This window comes from Melanerpes formicivorus, unplaced genomic scaffold (assembly GCF_026170545.1).
Source record: "Melanerpes formicivorus ecotype bairdi unplaced genomic scaffold, bMelFor1.0.p_v2 SCAF_24, whole genome shotgun sequence".
In the NCBI taxonomy this organism is placed as follows: Eukaryota; Metazoa; Chordata; class Aves; order Piciformes; family Picidae; genus Melanerpes; species Melanerpes formicivorus.
In genome coordinates this window covers 2,480,905-2,502,814 of record NW_027142376.1, presented here as the reverse complement: position 1 = coordinate 2,502,814, position 21,910 = coordinate 2,480,905, and the positions used below count along the sequence as shown (strand labels likewise).

Genomic DNA, 21,910 nt, shown 5'->3' with positions numbered 1-21,910 from the left:
ATTAAAATTCTGGGAAAACACTCCAGTATTTGAATTTCAGGTAATGGGATTCGCTGGTGCTTATCTGGGATTCTCAGAAACAGCAGCAGCACTGCTGTTCCCCTGACTGTATTCAATTGCAGTGCTCAAAATGCCGTGGGAAAGAAGATACCAAGGGCATTCCAAACACACTTACAGCCATGATAAATACTGTAGCACTTTGTCTGTCTGTGTTTTTTGTCTTCAGGCAGGCAAGACCATGCCTTCTGGCAGTAGCATCTGTTATGGTCTGCAAGTCATTTTGTCCTGAGCTAGGTGAGCAAACATATGTATTTATTTAGTTAGTTAGTTATTCCTACAGTTAAAGTCAGCAGACATTTGCTTTACCATCCTTTTCTGTCACCCTTGTAATACATTCTGCTTATGACACCTCAGCTGTCTGTCACAAAAGGGAGGAACAACCCCCTGCACCAGTACAGGTGAGGGGATGACCTGATGGAAAGCAGCTCTGGGGAAAAAGACCTGGGAGTTCTGGTGGACAACAAGATGGCCATGAGCAAACAATGTGCCCTTGTGGCCAGGAAGGCCAGTGGTCTCCTGTGGTGGATCAACAAGAGAATAGCTGGCAGGTGTAGGGATGTTGTCTTCTCCCTCAGCTCTGCCCTGGTGAGGCCATATCTGCAGTACTGGGTCCAGTTCCAAGCTCCCCAGTTCAAGATGGGGAGTTGTTTGAAAGGGTACAGAAAAAGGCTATGAGGAAGATGAGGTGACTGGAACATCTCTCTTACAAAAAAAGGCTGAAGAACTTGGGGATTTTTAGCATAGAGAAGTCTGAGGAAGGAATCTTATCAATGCTGATCAACACTTAAATGGTAGGTGTCAGGAGGATGGGGCCAGTCTTCTTATAGTGGTGCTCAATCACAGCACAAGAGGAAATGGAAACATACTTGAACATAAGAAGTTCCATCTAAACATGAGGAGGAACTACTTTATTTTTGAGAGTGGTAGAGCATTGCACCTGGCTACCCAGAGAGCTTGTGGAGTCTCCATCACATTTGAAACCCGCCTGGACCCTGTCCTGTGCAGCCTGCTCTGGGTGAACCTGCTCCCGCAGGGGGGTCAGACTTGATGATCTCCAGAGGTCCCTTCCAATCCTTATTATTATGTGATTCTGTAGCATTTAACAGTAAATAATATAGATTCTATAAGACAAACTCTTAACATTTGGAACGGTGTGGCCACCTTCTTGACACATGTACCAATAAGTTTTTAGGAGCTGTGGGGATTAAAACACTCTCTAGGAGATCAGTAACAGGGTAAATATTACACTAGTGCCTTACATTTCTCCATTCTACAGACTCCATGTTGCTGGAGGGAGAAAATTAAGAAATGAGAACAATGTTAGAGCACATGACTTATTACACTGTCACTGGCACCCAACCCATGGGCTGGCACACTGGTGATCATCTGGCTAGCAGCTTCATAGCAACTGCAGAAAGAATCCTGAAGCTGTATACCAACACACTGCAACACAAGTGTTTTCTAGGTGGTAACACAAACAGTTTAATTCCAATGTGAGGGTGAGTATATTCATAAAATCCTAGAATAGTTTGGGTTGGGAAGGACTTTAAAGATCACCCAGATCCAACCTCCCTGCCATGGCCAGGGACACCTTCCACTAGACCAGGTTGCTCAGGGCCTCATCCAACCTGGCCTTGAACACTGCCAGGGAGGGGGCATCCACAACCTCCCTGGGCAACCTGTTCCAGTGTGTCACCACCCAGGCTGGAAAGAATTTCATCCTAATATCTAGTTTAAATCTCCCCTTTTCCGTCTTAAAGTTCTAACAGCTTGTGCAGTGCAAAGGCTCAGGCACAGATCATTCCCTGTCCAGATGCAAGCTAAAGCTTCTGTCAAAAGGCTGTGTGTCTGCCTGCTAAATCAGATCTGCTGAAGTATATCTGAGCTGTTAAAATCTGGAAAGCCCAAGTTATGCATTCAAATCTCTAGTTAAGTTCCTTGGTAGGAGCTGTCAGACATTGAGAGCAAAGTCCACCCTGGAGCCTGCTAGTCCTGGCAGCAAGAGTAGCTGCAGGTAGCCGTCAATTTAGAAGCAGAAATCGTCAGTGTGTGCCTAGCTATGGGATCAGATGTCTAACTTGAGGCATTTCAAATCAGGACAGTTGCTGTGCACTAGCAATGAGAGAGTTTATTTGTCTAGGTTGCAAAGTTTTCATGTGCCCTATGCATGGCTCTTCTCTTACTACTTTGTGTTCAGAGTTCAAGCAGTCTGAAAGTGCTGGCAAGTAGATGATCAGCTAAGCAAAACCATAGAATCATAGAATCCTAGAATGGTTTGAATTGGAAGGCACATTAAAGATCATCTAGTTCCAACCCCTCCACAACGGGCCGGGACATGTTCCACTAGACCAGGTTGCTCAAGGCCTCATCTAGCCTGGCCTTGAACATTTCCAAGGAGGGGGCAACCACAACCTCCCTGGGCAACCTGTCCCAGTGTCTCAGCACCCTCACTGTAAAGAATTTCTTCCTAACGTCCTTGGAATCAATTAGTCCAGAAAGCTGACAACTTGCAATGACCATGAATACTTGCTTGACACAGAGAGGACAGGATAATATTAGAAGTGTCAGGTGCAAAAAAAAGTCCTAGGGAGCTGCCAGCCAGATGGAGAGATTTCTTGGGCTGTAAGTGCTCTGTTTTACACATTTGGAAAGAAGTTTTACACATTTGGGGAAAAAAAAAAAAAAAGGATACTATAAGAACATTGTGGCATGTTCATGTAGATCTAGCCAGAGTGATTAAATCAAATCAGCTTTTCAGAGAAGGAAATTTCATATAAGTAAAGATGGAGCTTTAAATAAAATGGAAGTGGAACAGTTGGAACTTCGATGGGACTGGCATATCTTTCTTAAGAATAGAATAGAATAGAATAGAATAGACCAAGATCATTGCATCCAACCTATCATCCAACACCATCTAATCACCTAAACCATGTCACCAAGCACGCCATCAAGTCTCCTCCTAAACACCTCCAGTGATGGTGAGTCCACCACCTCTCTGGGCAGCCCATTCCAATGGGCAATCACTCTCTCTATGAAGAATTTCTTCCTAACATCCAGTCTAAACCTCCCCTGGTGCAGCTTGAGACTCTGTCCTCTTCTGTTGGTGATTGCCTGTGAGAAGAGACCAGCCCTCCCCCTGTCTACAACCTCCCTTCAAGAGGGAGACCTAGGGTGGGAGCAGACTGGGAGGGGATCTTCTCAGTGCTGATCAGCAGCTAAAGGTGGGAGGCAAGAGGATGGGGTGTCCAGTGATAGGAAAATGGGTATTGGGCACAAACTGGAACACAGGAAATTCTACCCAAAACATGAGGGAAAATCTTCTTCATTATGAGACTGCCACAGCTGTGGAGCAGGCAGAGATGTTGTGCACTCTCCTTCTGTGAAGAGATTCCAAACCCACCTGGACACATCCCTGTACAAACTGCTCCGAGTGATGCTGCTCTAGCAGGAGGGTTGAACTAGATGATCTCCAGAGATCCCTTCAAACCCCTAGCAGTCTGTGATTCTGTGATAATAAATAAAAAAGAACTAACTACAGTAAATTTAGAGCTGCAGTTTCACTCAGGTTACATTTTCCCTCTGTAGCCTTTTTCTTTTGTTTTTCAAGTGATGATGCCAAGATGACATCTTTTAAGCAGGTCAGGGAGAATCCAATAAACTACTACCAAAAATCCTAATCACACATAGATTGTATATATCAAATGGCTTCACTCTACAAAGTTTGATGAAAGTATTATTAAGACATTGTAGAATGCATCTCAAGAGGGTATATGAGCAGTTATACTTCAGAAACATGCTAATTGTTAATAAAAAGCAAGATGAAAGCAACCAATAAAATCCAAAGTCCAGCCAAGGTTGTCATGATGTATTTCACCTACACAAACATAGAAGGCCATCCTAAATCTATGTTGTTTTGTCTGTGCATGAAGTCAATTCTGTGCTTGAGGGAAAAAAAAAAATCAGCTATATTTCTTGGAGACATCCTCCTCCAGGGAGGGTGACTCCACCACTTTCCTGTCAAACATGATAATTATCGTTTAATAAGAACAAATTGGACATTAAGAAGAAGTTCTTTACTACGAAGGTGGTGAAACACTGGAACAGGTTGCCCAGAGAAGTTGTGGACTCCTCATCCCTGTAAGTGTTTAAGACCAGGATGGATGAGGTTTCATAGAATCATAGAATCAGTAAGGTTGGAAGAGACCTCACAGATCATCAAGTCCAACCTATCAACCAACACAACATGACTACTAAACCATGGCAGCAAATGCCACATCCAATGCCCTCTTCAACACCTCCAGGGACGGTGACTCCACCACCTCCCTGGGCAGCCCATTCCAATGACCAATCTCTCTTTCTATGAAGAACTTCTTCCTAACATCCAGCCTAAACCTCCCCTGGACTGTGTTCTCTTGTTCTGGTGCTGGTTGGCTGGGAGAAGAGACCAAGCCCCACCTGTCTACAACCTCCCTTCAGGGAGTTGTAGAGAGCAAGAAGGTCTCCCCTGAGCCTCCTCTTCTCCAGGCTAAACAACCCCAGCTCCCTCAGCCTCTCCTCATAGGGCTTGTGCTTGAGGCCTCTCACCAGCCTCATTGCCCTTCTCTGGACATGTTCAAGAGTCTCAGTGTCCTTCCTAAATTGAGGGGCCGGAGTGACCTGAGCTCGTGGGAGGTGTCTTTGCCCATGGCAGAGGGATTTGAACTAGATAATCTTTACAGTGTCTTCCAACTCAAGCCAGTCTATTATTCAATGAAACTAAAAACTGCCAGAAAACAAAAATAAAAGTGTTCCCTTAGTGGTGACCTCTGCCCCTCAGACCTACTGGCTTATGCAAAAACTAGCAATCAGAGCAGATCACAAATTTGTGGTTGCCAGAAGAATTAATTAGTTTTATTTTTTTTAATGGGAAATATTTTATAGTTTGTTGACATTTGCATTGTAACTACTTTGAATTACCTTATATTCATTATATGCATTCTTGGCTTGCATGATATTTGTAATGAAAGACCTTCCTGTCAGGCCAAATATGGAAGAATGTGGGGTATGTGTCTCCTAAATAAATAGATACATATGTAAATAAATAAATAAATAAATAAAAAGGGGCCTGTTTCCTTTTCAAATTCAACAGATTCTTGGCCATCTGTTGCTTATAACATTGATTTTCATTCCTCTTGGCATCATACCTGCTCAAGTCAGTTCATATTAATGTCAGAGATGATGCATAAAGAATACAAAACTGTACCTGCATTTCAGCTACTGAGTCTCTGGAGGAAGGAATACAATATAAAATGAGCAGGTACCTGAATTCACCTACAGAAACTCCATCTTGTCGGTCTCATGGGTAGCCTTCTAGGTCTCTGAAGAGTTGAAGAGTGAATGAATGTAGGAGGGGACGGCAGGTGTTTATTTTGAAGGTAAATATACTATTATGGAGCTCATGGTCCAACAATCAGCATGCAAGTATTCAAAAGAGTGGGGGATGGCTGTGATGTACTGTGACAGAAAGCAAAGTGACATGATGATTGATTGGTGGGCCCAGTGGAGAAGCCAGTCAATACCAGTAAAATTCATGAAGTGTTTCTTTCTGCCAGTTTGGCTGACACTCCATGGAAGCACATCGGAAAGCTAATGTCTCAGCATCTGCTACTGCCACAAGCCCCTCAGTGACAGCCATGGGTAGGGAAACATTTTGTTTGTGTAGCTGATGACAAACCTATCAGTCAGTTCTCAGCCATCACCAGCAGGATCTTCAGCAACAAATTATTTACCATGAGGGTAGTGGAACACTGGAACAGGTTTTCTGGGGAGTTGGTTAAGGCCCCATTCCTGGAGATATTCAAAGTGAAGCTTGAGAGGGCTCTGGGCAGCCTGATCTAGTCAAGGATGTCCCTGATGACTGCAGAAGGGGTTATATTAAATGACCTTTGCAGGTTCCTCCCAACCCAGACCATTTTAAGATCGAAGAAGTGTGACCAGCAGGACAAGGGAATTGATTTTCCCTCCTTACTGTGCTCTTCCTGAGACCCCATCTGGAGCACTGCATCCAGCTCTGATGCCCCTAGCATAAGAGGGACATGGAACTGCTGGAGTGGGTCCAGAGGAGAGCCATGAAGATGATCAAAGGGCTAGAGAACCTCCCCTATGCTGAGAGAGTTGGGGCTGTTCAGCCTGGAGAAGAGAAGGCTCTGGGGAGACCTTAGAGCAGCCTTCCAGTACCTGTTGGGGGCTACAGGAGAGCAGGGGAAGGTCCTTTTACAAGGGCTTGTAGTGGCAGGATGAGGGACAAATGGCTGTGGGCTTGAGGAGGGTAGATTTAGACTGGATAAGAAGAAATTCTTTCCAGTGAAGGTGGTGAGGCACTGGAACGGGTTGCCCAGGGAGGCTGTGGATGCCCCCTCCCTAGAGGTGTTCAAGACCAGGTTGGACAGGCCCTTGAACAACCTTGTCTAGTGGAAGGTGTCTTTGTCCATGGCAAGGGGGTTGGAACTAGGTGATCATTAAGGTCCCTTCCAACCCAAACCATTCCATGAATCTTGCAAAGACAAAGAAAAGTGAGCTCACACAGTAGCAGGCTCTCATCCTAGCACATTAAACATGCATTGACCTGGTTTACTTTGTGAATGTCAAAATGCTGTTCCTCAGTCACTGGTTGGTGCAGCAGAGTTGTCACAACACAGTTTCTGTGTGTAGCAGCCTTATTTATCCCCTTCTCTCCCTACTTGTCACTGTGCACCAACCTCTCCACAATTCAGCTGTTTCTCTTTTCAACATGAAATCAAGCTGATTCATAATAACATCAGAAATTAAATTATACATAATGTTGTAGAAGTGAAAACAGCAGAAACCCAAAGCAATCAAAACAACAAGAAGCAAGGCTCCTACCTTAATTCAAGCCTCCCTTACATTCTCTTCTTTATTGGGAATGATTAATTTAGAAACTAACTCTAGTTTCAGGAAAGCCACCAGAAAAATCTCTCCCTGACTGCCAAAAGATAATCTAGCCCACTGGTTTTCCATCTTTTTTCTTTCACACTAGCTAAACCTGAGTCTAATCATATATTGTATATTGTCCAGCAGGTCAAGGGAAGTTCTCCTCCCTGTCTGCTCTGCTCTAGTGAGACCACACAGCTGGTCTGTTGTGTCCAGGTCTGGGATCCCCAGTTCAAGAGGGACAGAGATATACTACTGGGTGTGCAATTGAGGGTATGAAGGAGACAAAGGGACTGAAACATCTGATGAGGAAATGCTGGCAGCCCTGAGGGTCTTTAGTTAGAAGAAGAGCAGACTGAGAGGGGATCTTATTAATGCTTATAAGTATCTGAGAGGAGGGTATACAGAAGAAGGGGCCAGTCTCTTCTCAGTGGTGTCCTGTGAGGAGCAAAAGACACAAACTGGAACACAGGAAGTTCCACCTCAGCATAAGGAAAAACTTTTTTATTGTGAGGGTGCTGGAGCCCTGGAGTAGGTTGCCCAGAGAGGTTGTGGAGTCTCCTTCTCTGGAGACTTTCAAGACCAGCCTGAAAGTGTTTCTGTGTGATCTGCCCTAGGTGATCCTGCTTTGGCAGGGAGGTTGGATTTGATGATCTCCAGAGGTCACTTCCAATTCCAATTCCTACCATTCCATGACTATATGATAACAGCAAAAGAGCAAAACACGGAACTGTTATTTTCACAGGGGATGAGAACTCTCCATGTCTCTAATAACACCATGATTTAGATGAAGTGCATTAAAAAACACCCTTGAAATGGCCTTTCTGGGATAAAACAACAGGAGTTTTCACTCACAGAATCATAAAAACTCCCAGAGTCATCAAATTCAGACCAAGAAATTGGCTGTGTGCATGGAATTGAAGATGATCTGTTTTTCCTTGGTTATATTTTTGTCAACCTCCCGCTGGCTAATAGCTTGCAGCATGGAGCTTTGACAGCACTTTAAAACCTTGTCCATTGTTTTCATACTTACTTTCAGAATTGGATGCTATATTTTTCCCTCTAAAGGTCAAATCAGTGAATGAAACCTGTTTGGGCAGAGACTCAGAAGATAAGGGTGCAAAAGTGTGTATTCCAAGTTGCCTGGCTGAGATAAAGAGCAATAAAGTTCTTCCTGGCCTGTAAACATGTTATGGCAGAAAACTTCTAAGATATGTCCCTTAAGTGTGTACTCTTGGAACAAACAGAGTGTGTTCAACTAATGATTATGGACTTTCAAGACTCCTACTGAGGTCACAAAACATTTTGTAGTAGAACAGGTTGTGGAGTCTGCTTCTCTGGAGACTGTCAAGACTTATCTGGATGTATTGCTGTGGGACTTGTGCTAGATTCTATGCCCTGCTCTGGCAGGGAGGGTTGGACTCGATGACTTTCAGAGGTCCCTTCCAACCCCTAACATTCTGTGATCCTGTGAACAAAAGTATGCTCTAAACTCAGTAACTGGTTGAGGAAGAAAGGTGTGACTTTAATGAACCTGCTGGGTTCCGTGCTGAGACACTGAAACAGGTTGCCCAGAGAGGTTGTGGATGTCCCCCTGCTATAGAATAGAATAGAATAGAATAGAATAGAATAGAATAGAATAGAATAGAATAGAATAGAATAGACCAGACCAGGTTGGAAGAGACCTTCAAGATCATCATGTCCAACCTATCATCCAACACCACCTAATCAACTAACCGCTTTAGAAGTGTTCAAGCTCAGGTTTCATGAGGCCTTGAGCAACCTGGTCTAGTGGAAGGTGTTTCTGCCCATGGCAGAGGGGTTGGAACTAGGTGGTCTGTAAGGTGTCTTCCAACCTAAACTGTTCTATGAATTCTATGAATCTTCTCTCTGTAAGGTTGAGTTTAGCTTTTTTAAACATTCCTGCCTTAGTCCAAACCAAAAGAGCTAATTTCAAGTGTTTGAAAAGCATTTAAAAATTAAGAAATGCCAGTATTGCCTCTGCTTTCAGCACATGAGAGAACAATTGTTAAAGCAGGAAACCATATCACAGAATAAGCTACAATTCATGTGGCTTACCTTTCTACGATGTGATGGCACAATAAAATATGTTTCAATGTTGTGTTTCTTCAAGAAACTATTCCTTTCATGACCATATCCTGGTTCTACCTCGTAGTCCCCATTTAGGCACTCTAAGGTGGTCTTTGTAATGTGAACTTTCCTGGAAAGAAAGAAAGAAAGTGAATGTTTTTATGCAATACAAAGATACATAATGCTGACATTGCTACTGAAATACATTTGTGTGCAGAAGGTCACAAAGAGGACAAATTTGGTGCAAACCCACATTTTTTTTCCCTTCTAAGTATAGAAACATAGAATCAATAAGGTTGGAAGAGATCTCAAAGATCAAGTCCAACCTGTCACCCAAGACCTCATGACTAATAAACCATGGTTCCAAGCACCACATCCAATCCCCTCTTGAACAACTCCAGGGATGGTGACTCCACTACCTCCCTGGGCAGCACATTCCAAAGGCTAACAACTCTCTGTGAAGAACTTCCTCCTCACCTCAAGCCTAAACTTCCCCTGGCACAGCTTGATACTGTGTCCTCTTGTTCCTTTTGTCATTTTAGACAAATAGAGCACAGCCATATTGTACTGTACTTGTTTTCTAAACTTGGTCAGTATGAGAAAAGAGCTAATGGCTGACCATCCAAACACTTGCACATCTCTTGATTTGTAGGTCAAAGCCACTGGTGGTGTTCTCCAGGGCTCAGTGCTAGGGCCAGTTCTCTTTAGTATCTTTATCAATGACCTAGATGAGGGGATTGAGGCACCCTCAGTAAGTTTGCCGGTAACACTAAGATGGGAGGGAGTGTTGATCTGCTGGAGGGTAGGAAGGCTATACAGAGGAATCTGGACAGACTGGATTGATGGGATTAGGACAGTTGTATGAGATTCAAGAAGGCCAGTAAAGTACTGGGTCCTGAACCTGGGTCACAACCACCCCACGAACACTACAGGCTCAGGACAGAGTGACTGGAATATGCTCAATAGGGAAAGACCCAAGGCTGCTGGTTGACAATTGTCTGGACACGAGTCAGCATGGATCAGCATAGCATGGATCAGCAATACTATGGCCAGCATGACCAGGGAATTGATTGTCCTGCTGGACTCATCAGTGAGAGTACACTTTGAGTCCTGTGTTCAAGTCTGGGGCCTCACTCCAAGAAAGACACTGAGGTGCTGGAGCAGGTGTAGAGATGGGCAATGAATCTGGTGAAGGGTCTGGAGAACAGGTCTCATGAGGATCAGCTGAAGGAACTGGGATTGTTTAGTGTGGGCAAAAGGTGGCTGAGGGGAGACCTTCCAGCTCTCTACACCTCCCTGAAAGCAGACTGGATTGGAGTGAGGTGGTGGTTGATCACTTCTCCCTACTAACAAGTGACAGGACAAGAGAAAATGGCCTCAAGTTGCACCAGAGGAGGTTTAAATAGATCAGAAGAAACTTCCTCACTGATAGTGTTGGTGAACAGTGGAACAAGGTCCCCAGGAAGGTGGTTGGATTTCCATCCCTGGAGGTGTTTCAAAGAGGCAGAGAGGTGGTGGTGAGGGACTGGCACCAAACTTGGTAGAATTAGAGAATGGTCTCACTCGATGGCTTTAAAGGTCTTTTCCAACCAAAGTCATTATAGCATACTCTACATCATGCAGCTTTCAGAAGTGTTTAGCACATTGCCTGCTTGGAAAAGCATCCTGTTATTTGGAACTGGTGACTTCACACTGCAAATCCCTCTGATGTGTGGAGGAGAAACTTTTTTTCGCTCTTCGTCTTCACATCCCTGACTGTGTTTTTCTAATTCCCTTTGTTTTGGTAGCACAACTATCTCTGGTGCTATTCATGAGCTGTCTCATCTGTCGAAGGGTTGGGGGAAAGGCCAGGCCCTTCCCCAATCAGTGAGTAGAGGGAAAGAAAGTTGAAAGGGAAAAAAAAATTCACAGTCGGATTAGCAAAGGAGTGGGTGCTGTATATTTTCAAAGCAGTTTAGCAAATGCAGGTTTATGTACAGAATTTACAGTATTTACAATATATATAGAAATATACAACAAAGTCACACAGAAATGAGGGTTCCCTCCTCTGCTGAGGGGGGTTCCCCTCCTCTGCTCCCTCTTCTCTCCCCCTTTCCCCAGAGAGGGTTAGAAAGAGAGAAAAAGAGAAAAAAAACAGTTGTTAATTGGAAAGCAGTTAATACAGGCCTTGCAGTTTATCAGTTTCAAGGTCAAGCCTGGCTGAAAGCCCAGAAAACTGCGAGCTGCAAAGGGAGAAAGCAAAGTGCAGGAATGCCCCGGATTCTCTGCTGCACCCCCAGTTCAAAAGGTGCTTCCCCCCAATCTACCAATGAAATTAGTTTAGATCCATCTTTCGTTTACAAACATCCAACCACCATATTGCCTTTCTTAAGGGGACAGCCTCAAACGGTCACAGTCCACCCCTTCTAAACAATTTCATTGGCTGTTCATACTGTCCATCCAATCCAAAACGACATTTACAGTTCGTGAGTAAAGTTCATAGTCCATTCCAGCTATGCTCAGATGTAGATGATTCAAAAGTCCAAGAAAATCAGAAAATGAGAAAAATGGAAAACAGTTTGTTTCTTCGCCGACAAAGCGACGAAAAAGGAAACAGGGAATCTCAAGGTCTCTTAGTTGACTCAGGGCTCTCAGGGATCTCAGGGTTTGTGCACCATAGATTTCCTCGTTGATTCTTCCTTTGGACGCGATGTAGCTATACAACAGTTTGAAATTAAACTCTTTCAGCTAAAGTTAAGTTTCTTTGTGGAATACACTGAATTTCACCATTCTCTTGCATTACCCAATAAGTGTGACCCGGACCTTCAGCTGAAACCACCCCTCAGACAGGTTTAGCCTCTCCTGAGGGTGAAAATACCCAAACAGTTTTACCTAACAGGTTCTTTTCTCTAACAACAGGAACTCTATCACCTTCTACTTTCTGTAGCAGATCTGAATGTTCAGGTCCAGCTCGGTTCACTGAACATCTACTATTTACCAGCCAGGTTGCTTGCGCTAAATGCTTTTCCCAGTTTTTCAAAGATCCACCCCCCATGGCTTTAAGAGTGGTCTTCAACAAACCGTTGTAGTGTTCAATCTTCCCTGAAGCTAGTGCATAGTAGGGAATATGGAATATCCACTCAATATCGTGCTCTTTTGCCCAGTTCTTTACAAGGTTGTTCTTGTAATGAGTTCCATTGTCTGACTCAATCCTCTCTGGAGTTCCATGTCTCCATAGGACTTGTCTTTCCAGACCGAGAATGGTGTTGTGTGCAGTTGCATGTGGAACTGGATAAGTTTCCAACCATCCTGTGTTTGCCTCTACTATAGTAAGCACCCTAATAATCCTCCTGCCATTTTCTCAAGGATCTCTTTAAACTGAGAACCACCTTTGCCAGCTCCTTTCCTAGCTGCATCTCTATCCTGCTTTGCTCTCACTAGGTCAGCTAGATCTTTAAAACAAATCTTCTCTTCCTCCTCAGCAGGATTTCTTAGAGTAGAGGGCCCCTCACCAGGATCAGTCTCCCGCTCCTCTTCTCCATCAGCTTTGGTCTTTCCGCTTCTAGTCTTTAAAACAGCCACCTTAACTAGAGCTGTGTTTGAATTTACAGCCACCTTAATAGAAGCTGACAGGTCCTGAGATAAATCAGCTGCTGGGGCAGTGACTTCCGGTCCTACCGAGAGAGTGGGCGGAAATGATGTTGCTCTGTTAATGGCCGATGGAGAAGAAGGAGGAGGAGAAGGAGGAGATGCCATGTTGATACCAGCCGCCACCCTTGGCAGCCTGCCAGAATCAGCGGCAAAGTCGTTCAGGGCTGCTTTTCCAATTAACTTTTTAGCCCTCTTTTTAACTGACACAGATTCTCCACACTCCTCATCACTAGATGTCTCTGGGACTGACCCAGAGCCATGCCGTTTTCTCTTTGATCTAGTTTTAATAACAAAATACGGTCTGGATACCTTCCTCTCTCGACGCAGAGAATACAATGAATACACATTAGTTATCACCAGCAGCAGGATTATACACATGAAATAAATCACCTTTGAATCCCAGCCATCACCTAAAGTTACTCTCTCCTCCAGCGGAATCTTAAAACCTTTTATCTCAATTGGGAGAGTGGTGGAGGTAACATTTCTGAATCTCGCCGGCCATAATAAATCAATACATTTTCCATACCATAATCTAACTCTATACATAAACCACAGATAAATTGTCCACACCAAATATTTACCCAGGTAATCCAAAATCAAACCCAAACAATATCTGTAAACCAGAGCCCCAAAAATTGAAAAGAATAACCGTTCTATGAGCCACAACACCTTCATGTTTGCTAATCCAGCTATGAAACACTAAATCAATAAAGTAATAAATTAAGCTAATTATCTGCCGCACGTTGGGAAAGCCAAGAAAAGAATGTCAAGGGATTGAGGGAAAGAAAGTTGAAAGGGAAAAAAAAACTCACAGTTGGATTAGCAAAGGAGTGTGTGCTGTATATTTACAAAGCAGTTTAGGGAACACAGGGAAATATATACAGAATTTACAGTATTTACAATACATACAGAAATATACAACAAAGTAACACAGAAATGAGAGTTCCCTCCTCTACTGAAGGGGGTTCCCCACCTCTGCTCCCCCTTCTCTCCCCCTTTCCCGAGAGAGGGTTAGAAAGAGAGAAAAGAGAAAATTAATTAAAAGCGGTTATGTGTTAGAATGTTAGAGGGTGTCTTATCTGCTCCAAGGTCAAGCCCAGCCGAAAGCCCAGAAAACTGCGAGCTGCAAAGGAGAAAGCAAAGTGCAGGAATGCCTAGGATTCTCTGCTACACTCCCAGTTCATAAGGTGCTTTACCCCAGTCTACCAATGAAATTAGTTTAGATCCGTCTTTCGTTTACAAACATCCGACCACAATATTCCCTTTCTTAAGGGGACAGCCTCAAATGGTCACACTCATCCCAAAACTTCTCTTCATGTTTTCTCCCCAAAGACTCCTTATATTTGAAACATTTTCACAGAAGACATCTGAAAATATATTAGTGCTTTCCACTATCAAACATATGTTGGAATTGTTTTGACTGGAAAGCCTTAAGGTACATTTCAGCTGAGTCCAAGGCTGTCCAAGGAGTGCTTAAAATTCCATGACACACCACATGGGTTAGCTGTAAAGGTTTATGTGCTACCAGATCATTTTCACATACCCTGTCCATACCTGAGTGCATAAACAAGTACCTTTATTTTTTTGTATAGCACATCACCAGTGATGGAAATCATGTCAGAGGAGTAAGACACACACTCGCCAGGTGTATAGAGGACCAAGGGTAAAATGTTCTTCAAATTAGTCACTAGAGGGTTTTACTTTTATGACATGAAATGTTGGAAATCTAGCATTCCTATGTTCCTAGTATTGCCTCCATCATGTTCTCTATATTTGACACTTTCTTATGAGGGTTTTGTTTGGAAATGTTTTCCTTCTAATCTAACCTCTTACTAACATAAACAACAAGACAATTAGGAGAACTCCACAGGATAAATCACATAATACCTTGATTGTTCTTACCAAATACAAAACTTCTTATTGAAAGCAGCTGCTTTGCAAATGCCAAAAAGAAGGAAATAAATTCTTCACTGTCCTGGTCTGAGCAGGAGCAGTACTGATTCTGCTCGGTGATGGGAATTCAAAATCAGTCTCTGCTCAGGACCAGTGCTTTCTGCAGCTCTGGGCAGGTTTGCATAGGCAGTGGCTGATGCTAGCAGTGACAACACGGATGGGGAGAGTTAGCACAAAGGGTTGGTTTGAAGACCAGGAGCACTGCTACATCCTGTGTGCCATATGGGACACTCATTTAGTGGCCAGCACAGTCCTGAGCCTTAACATTCACCCATACAGGTTTCTCTTTTTTTTTTTTTTTTTTCTTTGGTTCTTTCTCAGACTTACCCAGGCAGTCCTCCAGCCTCCATGACATTAGCTAAAGTCACGTCATTTGACCAGACATCATATTGCCATTTTCGAAGACCCAGGACCCCACAAAGCACCCTTCCTGTATGCAATCCAACTCTCATGTTGAGATCAACCTCTGTGGCTTCTGCAACAGACCTGCAAGAGACAGCATCAGAATACTAAATTGTTAGACTATGAAGTTGCTCTTGATTTTCTCTTTCTCTCCTTCCACCAAAGTTATCATAGATATATGCGACTGAACAACAGGATGTTTAAAAAGTCTTCAGACATACTCAGGCATTGTACTTCTCCTTCACTAGTTTCAAAAGAAAGAATAGAATAGAATAGAATAGAATAGAATAGAATAGAATAGAATAGAATAGAATAGAATAGAATAGAATAGAATAGAATAGAATAGAATAGAATTAACCAGGTTGGAAAAGATCTTTGAGATCATTACATCCAACCTATCACCCAACACCATCTGATCAACTAAACCATGGCACCAAGCACCCCATCCAGTCTCCTCCTAAACACCTCCAGTGATGGTGACTCCACCACCTCCCCAGGCAGCCCATTCTAGTGGCCAATCACTCTTTCTATGAAGAACTTCTTCCTAACAACCAGCCTAAACCTCCCCTGGTGCAGCTTCAGACTGTGTCCTCTTGTCCTGTTGCTGGCCACCCAGGAGAAGAGACCAACCCCCACCTGGCTACAACCTCCCTTCAGGTAGTTGTAGAGATCAATAAGGTCTCCCCTGAGCCTCCTCTTCTCCAGGCTAAGCAACCCCAGCTCCCTCAGCCTCTCCTCACAGGGCTTGTGCTCCAAACCCCTCCCCAGCTTTGCTGCCCTTCTCTGGACACCTTCCAGCAACTCAACATCTTTTGTAAACTGAGTTGGACCAAAATCTCAGTCTTTCTGAGTTCTTGACCTAAAACATTTTCCAGTTTTCAATAAACCCCTGACAAGGCTATTTTTCATTAAGTGAAAGATCAATTCATGGCTCAGGGGCTGGTGCCATCGACAGGGCTTTGGGTTCCACAATCATGGACTGGTTTTCAAGGCACCTGAGCTGAAAACAACTCATGGGACACACTTGTCCCAGAGTGGAATAAGAATCCTGGGGCAGGAATTGGCAGGGCTCATTGATAGGGCTTTAAACTAGATTTGAAGGGGGAAGGGGTTAATAGTCTCCTGCTGGCTGGTGACAAACAGAGGGGCAGCTCACCAGCAGGAGAGAGAAGGAGAGCTGGTAAGGGCTCTCAACTTGCTACCCTGAGGCAAGCCACGAATGATCCACCAGGACATTCTGTGGAAACCGAGGGGATTTGGCACAAGAGGAGGACAGGGCCAGCCCAGCTGAAGTGCTTCTATGCGAATGCGCGCAGCTTGGGCAACAAACAGGATGAGTTAAGGGCCACTGTGCTGCTGGGATGCCACGACATAGTGGCTGTTACTGAAACTTGGTGGGATGAATCCCATGACTGGGATGTAGGCATAGATGGGTATAAACTCTTTAGGAAGGATAGGCAGGGAAGGAGAGGAGGAGGTGTTGCCCTCTATGTCAATAGCCAGTTGGAATCAGTGGAGCTCCAACTGGGGAGGGATGATAAGCTAGTTGAGAGTGTATGGGTCAAAATTAAAGGCAGGACAGGGGAAGAAGATATTACTGTGGGGGTCTCCTACAGGCCACCTGACCAGCAGATCCAAGCAGATGAGGCCCTCCATAGGCAAATAGAAGCAGCTTCCAGGTCACAAGCCCTGGTCCTCATGGGTGATTTCAACCACCCGGACATCTGCTGGAGGGACAACACAGCAAGGCACCAGCAATCCAGGATGTTCCTGGACTGCATAGAAGACAACTTCCTCCTCCAAATGGTGGAGGAACCAACAAGAAATGGTGCTATGCTGGACCTTGTTCTCACCAACAGGGAAGGGCTGGTAAGCAATATTTTTGTGAGGCTCATAGACGGCCTTGGCTGCAGTGACCATGAAGCAGTTGAATTTAACATCCTCAGGGCAATCAGGAGGAAGTATTCCAAGCTCACGACCCTAGACTTTAGGCATGCAGATTTTGATCGCTTCAGGGATCTGCTAGCCAAAGTGTCGTGGGACAAAGCCCTGGAGGGAAGAGGGACCCAGGACAGCTGGTCAGTATTCAAGGACCACCTCCTCTGTGTCCAGGAGCTCTGTGTACCAACAAAGAGAAAAGCAGGTAAGAATGCTAGGAGGCCTGCCTGGATGGGCAAGGAGCTACTGGACACACTATTACTTAAAAGGAAACTCTACAGGAAGTGGAGGGAAGGACAGGTAGAACAGGGGGAATACAAGGAAGCTGCCCGAGCAGCAAGAGTCCTGGTCAGGAAAGCCAAAGCAGAGTTTGAGTTGAATCTAGCCAGGGAGATTAAAGGGAATACTAAGAACTTTTACAGGTATATTAATGGGAAGAAGAAGACTAGGGAAGGTGTGGGCCCCCTCAGAAAAGAAAATGGTGACATGGTCACCTGTGATGAGGAAAAGGCTGAGGTACTTAATAACTTCTTTACCTCAGTCTTCACTGCAAGGGCCTCTAGCCACACTCCTGATGTTATGGAAGTCAAAGCCAGGGACGGGGAGGAAGAACTGCCCATTGTAAGTGCAGATCAGGTTCGTGATCATCTGAAGAACCTGAAAGTGTTCAAGTCCATGGGACCCGACGGGTTACACCCACGGGTGCTGAGAGAACTGGCAGATGAGGTTGCTAAACCCCTCTCTATTATATTTCAAAAGTCCTGGCAGTCTGGTGAAGTCCCCACAGACTGGAAAAGGGGAAACATTGCCCCCATCTTCAAAAAGGGCAAGAAGGAGGAACCAGGGAACTACAGGCCAGTCAGTCTCACCTCTGTGCCTGGAAAGATCATGGAACAGATCCTCCTGGAGTCACTACTCGCTCAAAAGAATAGTGAAGAGGTGATTGGGAACAGTCAGCATGGCTTTGCCAAGGGCAAATCCTGCCTGACCAACCTGGTGGCCTTCTATGAGCAGGTGACAAAATTAATAGATGAGGGGCGAGCAACTGATGTCATTTACCTGGACCTGAGCAAAGCCTTCGACACTGTCCCACACCACATCCTGGTCTCCAAACTGGTGACACATGGGTTTGATTGGTGGACCACTAGATGGATAAGGAACTGGCTTGATGGCCGCACCCAGAGAGTGGCTGTCAATGGCTCCATGTCCCAGTGGAGGCCAGTGACAAGTGGAGTCCCTCAGGGATCAGTCCTGGGACCTATCTTATTCAACATCTTTGTGGGGGACATGGACAGTGGCATTGAGTGCACCCTCAGCAAGTTTGCTGATGACACCAAGCTGTGTGGTGCAGCAGACACGCTGGAGGGAAGGGAGGCCATCCAGAGGGACCTTGACAGGCTGGAGAGGTGGGCACAAGCCAGCCTCATGAAGTTCAATAAGAGCAAGTGCAGGGTCCTGCATCTGGGTCGAGGCAATCCCAGGCACAAATACAGGCTAGGCAGTGACTGGCTGGAGGATAGCCCTGAGGAGAGAGACTTGGGGGTGCTGGTGGACAAAAAGCTCAACATGAGCTCTCAGTGTGCACTTGCAGCCCGCAAAGCCAATCAGATCCTGGGCTGCATCAGGAGAAGTGTGGCTAGCAGGTCGAGGGAGGTGATCCTCCCCCTCTACTCAGCCCTGGTGAGACCCCACCTGGAGTACTGTGTCCAGTTCTGGAGCCCCTATTACAAGAGGGATGTGGAGGTGCTGGAACGTGTCCAGAGAAGGGCCACAAGGATGATCAGAGGGCTGGAGCACCTCTCCTATGAGGACAGACTGAAGGAGTTGGGGCTGTTCAGTCTGCAGAAGAGAAGGCTCCGAGGAGACCTAATTGTCGCCTTCCAGTATCTGAAGGGGGCCTACAGGAAGGCTGGGGAAGGACTTCTCAGGATATCAGGTAGTGATAGGACTAGGGGGAATGGAATGAAGCTGGAGGTGGGGAGATTCAGGCTGGATGTGAGGAGGAGGTTCTTCACCATGAGAGTGGTGAAACCCTGGAATGGGTTGTCCAGGGAGGTGGTCGAGGCCCCGTCCCTGGGGGTGTTTAAGAGCAGGCTGGATGAGGCTCTGTCCAGCCTGATCTAGTGTGGGGTGTCCCTGCCCATGGCAGGGGGGTTGGAACTAGATGATCCTTGTGGTCCCTTCCAACCCTGAATGAAACTATGAAACTATGAAACTATGAAAGAAAAGAGCAGCAGGGGGAAGGATGATAAAGCAAGTGCATTAAATGGCTTTGTCACAAAACTTCCCTGTGATTTTAGATTTTGGGTGGTCACTTTTGTAATATTTACTATCACAGTCCTACAGAAACAGATATTTTGCTGGGAGATAAACAATGAAGGTTCTGACTGTAATTCAAAGAGCTCAGAGGCAGCCTGGGTTAAATCCTGTACTTTCATGTGTAGCAATATGGGTGTAGGTGTTCAATCACTCCAAGGGCACTACAAGCACAGCTTCCAGGTCTTTTTGCAGAGCCTCCCTGCCCTCCAGCAGATCAACATGCCCACCCAAACTGGTGTCATCTGAAAACTTACTGAGGATGCACTCAATCTCTTCATCCTAATCATTGATGTTAAACAGAACTGGCCCCCCTTCTGGCTGTAAATTTTCCTTGATCTTCAGTGACCAGTGTATTTTTTAAAAGTATTATTCAGCTACATTGAATTTGGCAGAGAGGTCTTTAAGGAGGATGATTTCAGTAGTGGCCACTGTATTTGGGTTTTGCCTGGTTGCACTTTTTAAAATATAATTAACAGAAAGGTTAAGATACGGGGGAGCAGCACACCTGGCCTTGATTTAAGTAAAGACTTCTGAAGCCCTGAAGTGCTGAAGTATGTACCGTGTCAACCATTACTAATGAGAGTAACATGGAGCTCTCTTTTGTTCCCATAGGGAATCCAAGCTTACCACATTTTTTTTTCAGTCATATTTTATGCAACAGCACAGAAAAGCTTATGCACAGCTTTCTGAAAGATTAAATAGTTCCTTGTTCTATTTCCACCCACCACAAGCCAGCTTTCCTTTATTCAACATCTATTCCTATTCAAGCCTCAAAAATTACTCCAGGGAATCCTAAAAGGACTTGAGTGTTGTTGTGCACAGAGTCTGCTGGACAAAGCCTTGAGGAAATTAGAAGAGCTAATAATATAAGCCACCTAGAGGTAACTAAACCTCAGTATCTCCACCTGTGCATATTTATTGTGTCACCATCAGACAGACCTTACACCAAGACCATACCCTGCAAGCCACAGCCCTGCAGGATTAAATCCTGATTACTTATCTATATTCTCCTGCAGAACTAATAGCTAGGTAATTATCTCTATTGTTGAGCCTGCAAGCCTGTGAGTTTCTCTGCAAAGAAAGGGTTTTGTTTTCGTCTGTGTTGCTTTTAGTTGTGGGGTTTTTGTTTGTTTTGCAGGGGAGGGTAATTTGTTTCTTTTGTTCAATTTTTGTTGTTGTTTGTTTTAATTTAAAACAGTATATAAAACCTCAGCCTAAATTTTTGAAGACAGAGAAACTCAGACACTAATAAAGGGGACAGTCTCAAGCTGCACCAGGGGAGGTTTAGGCTGGATGTTAGGAAGAAATTCTTCATAGAGAGAGTGATTGCCCATTAGAATGGGCTGCCCAGGGAGGTGGTGGAGTCACCATCACTGGAGGTGTTTAGGAAGAGACTGGATGGGGTGCTTGGTGCCATGGTTTAGTTGATTAGATAGTGTTGGATGGTAGGTTAGACTTGATGAGCTCAAAGGTCTCTTCCAACCTGGTCTATTCTATTCCATTCCATTCCATTCCATTCCATTCCATTCCATTCCATTCCATTCCATTCCATTCTCCAAACCTCTACCAGTACTTTGTCTCTACTGGCTGGATAGAGAGGGGAAAATTTCAGCTGCTTTTAGGCATTTGAATAGCATAACAAAAAGGAAATTAAAATAAATGAGCAAAGAAATACAACATGGCTGATCACTCTCCTTGTTAAATAAGCTGGGCTGTATCTTGTACCAATGAGCCATAAAGCAGAATCTGAAAACACCTTATGTTGTGAACAAAAGATTTCCAGCAGCAGTCATGTAGTAAAGAATCTAAATTTCCCCAGAAATGACAGTGTGCTTCAGGGGTGCTTTCACCACCATTCAATTTAAGTAAGAAAAGAAAAAGCTCATGAAAAGTCATTAAACTTTCTAAATTTACCTTGAATACCTCTGTGCTTTTTATACTGTCCATTTCCATGAATATACCCAAAATAAGGAGCATTAAGTAATACATAAAGAACAGACTTCAAATATCAAATCAGAGTAGTGCCACGGTCATGCTCCTAAACTTTTCTGCACTGAAACAACACAGAAAACTCCAATGATGCAGAGGCTGAGGAAGCTGGGGTTGCTTAGCCTGGAAGAGAGGAGGCTCAGAGGAGATCTTATTGCTTTATACAACCACCTGAAGGGAGGTTGTGTACAGGTGGGGGTTGGCCTCTTCTCCCAGGCAACCAGCACCAGAACAAGAGGACACAGTCTCAAGTTGTGCCAGGAGAGGTTTAGGCTGGATGTAAAGAAGAAGTTCTTCACAGAAAGAGAGTTTGGCCATTGGAATGGGCTGCCCGGGAAGGTGGTGGAGTCACCATCACTGGAGGTGTTTAGGAGGAGACTGGATGGGGTTCTTAGTTACATGGTTTAGTTGATTAGGTAGTGTTGGATGATAGGTTGGATGCAATGATCTTGAAGGTCTTTTCCAAGCTGGTTAATTCTATTCTATTCTATTCTAATCTAGTCTAGTCTAGTCTAGTCTAATCTATCCTATTCTATTCTATAAATATGTTTCTGAAAAGATACCAGCAGTCCATAAACAACCCACAAAAAGGAAAAAA

General features: G+C 44.6%; 1 protein-coding gene across 6 annotated transcripts in view; it reads right to left on the bottom strand.

Moving 5' to 3' along the window:
- The window catches only part of ADCY1 (adenylate cyclase 1), a 182,761-nt gene that overhangs the window by 49,310 nt on the left and 111,541 nt on the right, over positions 1–21,910 (bottom strand). For all 6 annotated transcript variants that reach the window (XM_068152589.1, XM_068152594.1, XM_068152591.1 and 3 more), the window contains 2 exons: positions 14,992–15,150; positions 9,070–9,211 (listed from right to left, as the gene is read on the bottom strand). In XM_068152589.1, the coding sequence (XP_068008690.1) occupies positions 9,070–9,211; positions 14,992–15,150 (301 nt within the window). The remainder of the gene's footprint in view (positions 1–9,069; positions 9,212–14,991; positions 15,151–21,910) is intronic.